The 3,489-nt window shown below is 31.0% G+C and overlaps 1 protein-coding gene across 1 annotated transcript; it reads left to right on the top strand.

Moving 5' to 3' along the window:
- The first annotated feature begins 2,288 nt into the window (after positions 1–2,288).
- Positions 2,289–2,858, top strand: LOC110801150 (putative invertase inhibitor). Its single transcript, XM_022006476.1, has one exon. The coding sequence runs from the start codon at positions 2,289–2,291 to the stop codon at positions 2,856–2,858; it is 570 nt and encodes a 189-aa protein (XP_021862168.1).
- The last annotated feature ends 631 nt before the right edge of the window (positions 2,859–3,489 follow it).

Below are 3,489 nucleotides of genomic sequence, written 5' to 3'. Positions count from 1 at the left end.
CATCTCCCTCTTTAACACTTAATATTTATCCACCATATAATTTATATATTTTTTCAACTTAGAAATTTGATCACCTCTATATAAATCATATACTCTAACTAAAATCACAAACCCTCAATAAAATCTATACTAATATATTAAAAGGCGTTAAGAAAAATGTCTATGTGGCACGTAGTACTCTTCCTTTTGCGCCACATCATCCACTCACCAAATGAGATGTTTACCATCTTAACCAACAACCATTTGTCGTTTATCTCTTCACATTAATTTATAAATGAATGTTAACCTGAAGTTTACAACAACTAAACTTTTAAGTGACTTTTTATTTTCTATTGACTATTTTGAAAAATAAAATAAAATAAAGAATTAGGACAAACATGAATAAACATGATGTCATAAGTCTCATACATCGACTACAAAAATGTCTTGCATGACTGCATATGTCTAATTTGGTGTTTGTTGATTTTGAATCACTTATTTCCACTAGAAAACAAATTATACAAATTGTAAGATGATGTAGTTGAAAAATTATTTCTCATGATAAATGACTTAGTGTGTTTGTGTAGTTGATGAACTTGATGAATGCTTTCACTTAATGCTATACATGTATCTTATCAAATATTTTGCTCAAGAAAAATCTAAAATTTTAACTATTCAATGTAGCAATCGGGGCATCACCCGAGCCACACACTAGTTAACACTTTAAAAAAACGGCTTGACAAACACTATATTGTTCGTTCTTTGAACGGGCTACAAAGCTAGTTCTATTTAAAAAGCAAGACCATAGCTAATTAAAAAATATGTGCCATCCTCTCCTCTCCTCTCATCCATCAATGTTTTTTTTTTACTTTATATAGTTTTCTACTCTCTCCGTCTCTTTTTGTTCTTTACGTTTTCCTTTTTGGGTGTTTCAAAATGTTCTTTACATTTCCTTTTATATTATCACATCAATGCTTAAATATTCTATCAAAATTTGTATTTAGTGATTATTTTAACCAATTAAATTCATTGGATCATTTAATCTCTCACACTTTTCCATTAGAACATTATTTTTTTTGTTCTCATTTTTCTAATATCAGAATTTTGATAAAAGTGAAAACATTATAAAGAAGCGTAATTTGCCTTGTATAAATAAAAAAAATAAAGGAATCTCAAAGCCCATTAATTAGTCGTTAATTAAAACACGTGCGAAATCCCAAACGTAAAGAACAAAAAGATATGAGGGGGTAAAGAAAAATCAAACTTGAATACCAAATGTAATTTTTATATTGCTCCATTTTCTTATATATTACTCCGTATAAAATTTTAGTCTGCCTTTTCACACACACATCCAATTCAAAAATTGGGCGTACATTAATTCACCAAATGACGACTCTCTCTTTTCTACTCCTTTGTTTTATCTTCAGCCTCTTCCATTCTCACCCTAATATATGATTTGAAATCTGAACTAATTCTAAAGAAGTTACGACAACGAGGGAGTAAGAAAAATCAAACTTGAATTTCGTCAGATTCATTGAGAAAATAATGGTAACTTTTAAATCTTGTTAGGGTATTTTAATAATTTTAGAGATTTATTGAGAAGACGAGTCCTCAAGAGTTTTAATAAGGTAGAGTTGTATCTAAATCATACATTTTAAAATCGATGGCTCATATTGATGAGGAAAATTAGGGGGAATTTCGGAAAGATAATATATGAACCATTGATTTTTCATTCAATGGTTGATATGTTCAAACTCTACCTCGTAGAGGATCTAACACCAAGAGAAGAAAAAGGGTAATTGTTTAATTTATGCCTAATAAGTCGCACAGTAATATTATTGTAAATCGGAGCACGGAAGTTTTTATTCAACATACAATCAAATTGTCCGCTAACTCCACTTTATACGTTCTAGAAGGTAGCTAGTGGTTTCAAATTTCCATCGTCCAAATTTCCAATGTCAAGACTCAAGACCCTTCTAGGCCAATTCTTCTTAAGACTATAGAATTCCTCATAATAACTTACCTTGTTTTGCCTTTGGTGACAAGGAAATTAAACCAACAATATTTTTAGTTATTTTATTTTTATAACAATGTTGAATTGGATTTTCTTAAACCATTCACCACCATTCACCTACATGGCAAAATTCTTCCCCCTCCCATAAAAAAAATAAATAAAAATCTTCTTAAAAAAAACCTATATGGTAAAAGCTTATCAATTTACAACCCCTTATAATATACTCCATCAGAATTTAATTAACAACCTTATCTAATTAGCTAAATTCAATATACAAGAAATTTAAGCATCATCAATGTACATTATCTCTTTCTTTGTTATGTTTTCATTCTTCTTACATTCTTCATCAAACGCTACAAACATCATCCCGGATACTTGCAAAGAAATTTCAAAGGATGATCCAGACGTAACATATGGTTTCTGCTTACGGGCACTCGGGTCAAATCCAAGGAACTCCGAATCAAAAACAACCTTAACAACAATTGATCAACTAGGGTCTATTTCCTTTAAATTGGGCATATCAAAAGCCATTGCTACAAAATCTAGGATAGAAAATCTCCTAAAGGATCCACATACCGACCCACGTAATACCCGGGTTTTAAAGCTTTTCTTGGAGCAATATTTGGATGCCCTAATGGATTTAGAAGGAGGGATTAAAGCCTTGCGTGTGAAGGATTACTTAGAAGCTAATAATAGGGCAACTTCTGCCACGATTTCGGCTTTAACGTGTAAAGATGATAGAAAGGCAAAGAAAAGAATTCCTGGTTTGTATAAGGAGAATGATGACTTCTTTCAATTGAATTCCATTTCCATTTCTATTACCAACATGTTGTTTGAAAGAGATCATGGAAAGATGACCTTTTGAAGATATTCCTTAATTAGCTTGTGTTGGTTTCATTTTTCTTGATTCTCGCATGGTTTGAGCTTTTTCTCGAACATCCAAACTTCAACATTTTTTTTTAAAGGTAAGACAGGAATGAAAAGTAATAGGAGACCCTCTTTACGAGGGAACATTTAGTACATGTTTCAAATCTAATTGGCTAATTAGATGAAGGGAATGAACCAGAAATTTTTTTAAAAAAAGTTACACGGCAAAGGTATTGTTTTTAATATATAAATCATATAGGAATAACAAAATTTCCATAGTTGGTATTCGGATGGAACACTACAAGATGAGGATGACTTGTATTTTGGAATTGTTGAAACTTAAAAGAAAATGTAGAAAATAATGTAAGAGAGAATTAGCATGGAAATCTTTTTGAAAATTATCAAAAAAAGATAAAAATTACGACCTCGTGGGATTTTAACGACTAGCTCTATTCATCCAGATAACAACCTTGTTACAACATAAGAAACTCTATCAACCTAAGTTTTCCATGAAATTAGGTTCCTAAACAATGAATATACCTTTCACGCTCAGTTGTGTTTCAAAACTTCACTTTCAAATACAACATGAACTCGCTCGAGTTCCTATCCCAAACTTGTTACAATATGTG

The sequence above is a fragment of the Spinacia oleracea genome, chromosome 1, assembly GCF_020520425.1.
Source record: "Spinacia oleracea cultivar Varoflay chromosome 1, BTI_SOV_V1, whole genome shotgun sequence".
NCBI classification, from domain to species: domain Eukaryota; kingdom Viridiplantae; phylum Streptophyta; class Magnoliopsida; order Caryophyllales; family Amaranthaceae; genus Spinacia; species Spinacia oleracea.
Note: the sequence above shows the minus strand (reverse complement) of the source record. Positions and strands in the feature narration are given on the sequence as shown.

Excerpts from the sequence above, each read along its gene's own strand:
- LOC110801150 (XM_022006476.1), top strand. The coding sequence starts at position 2,289 with ATGTACATTATCTCTTTCTTTGTTATGTTTTCATTCTTCTTACATTCT.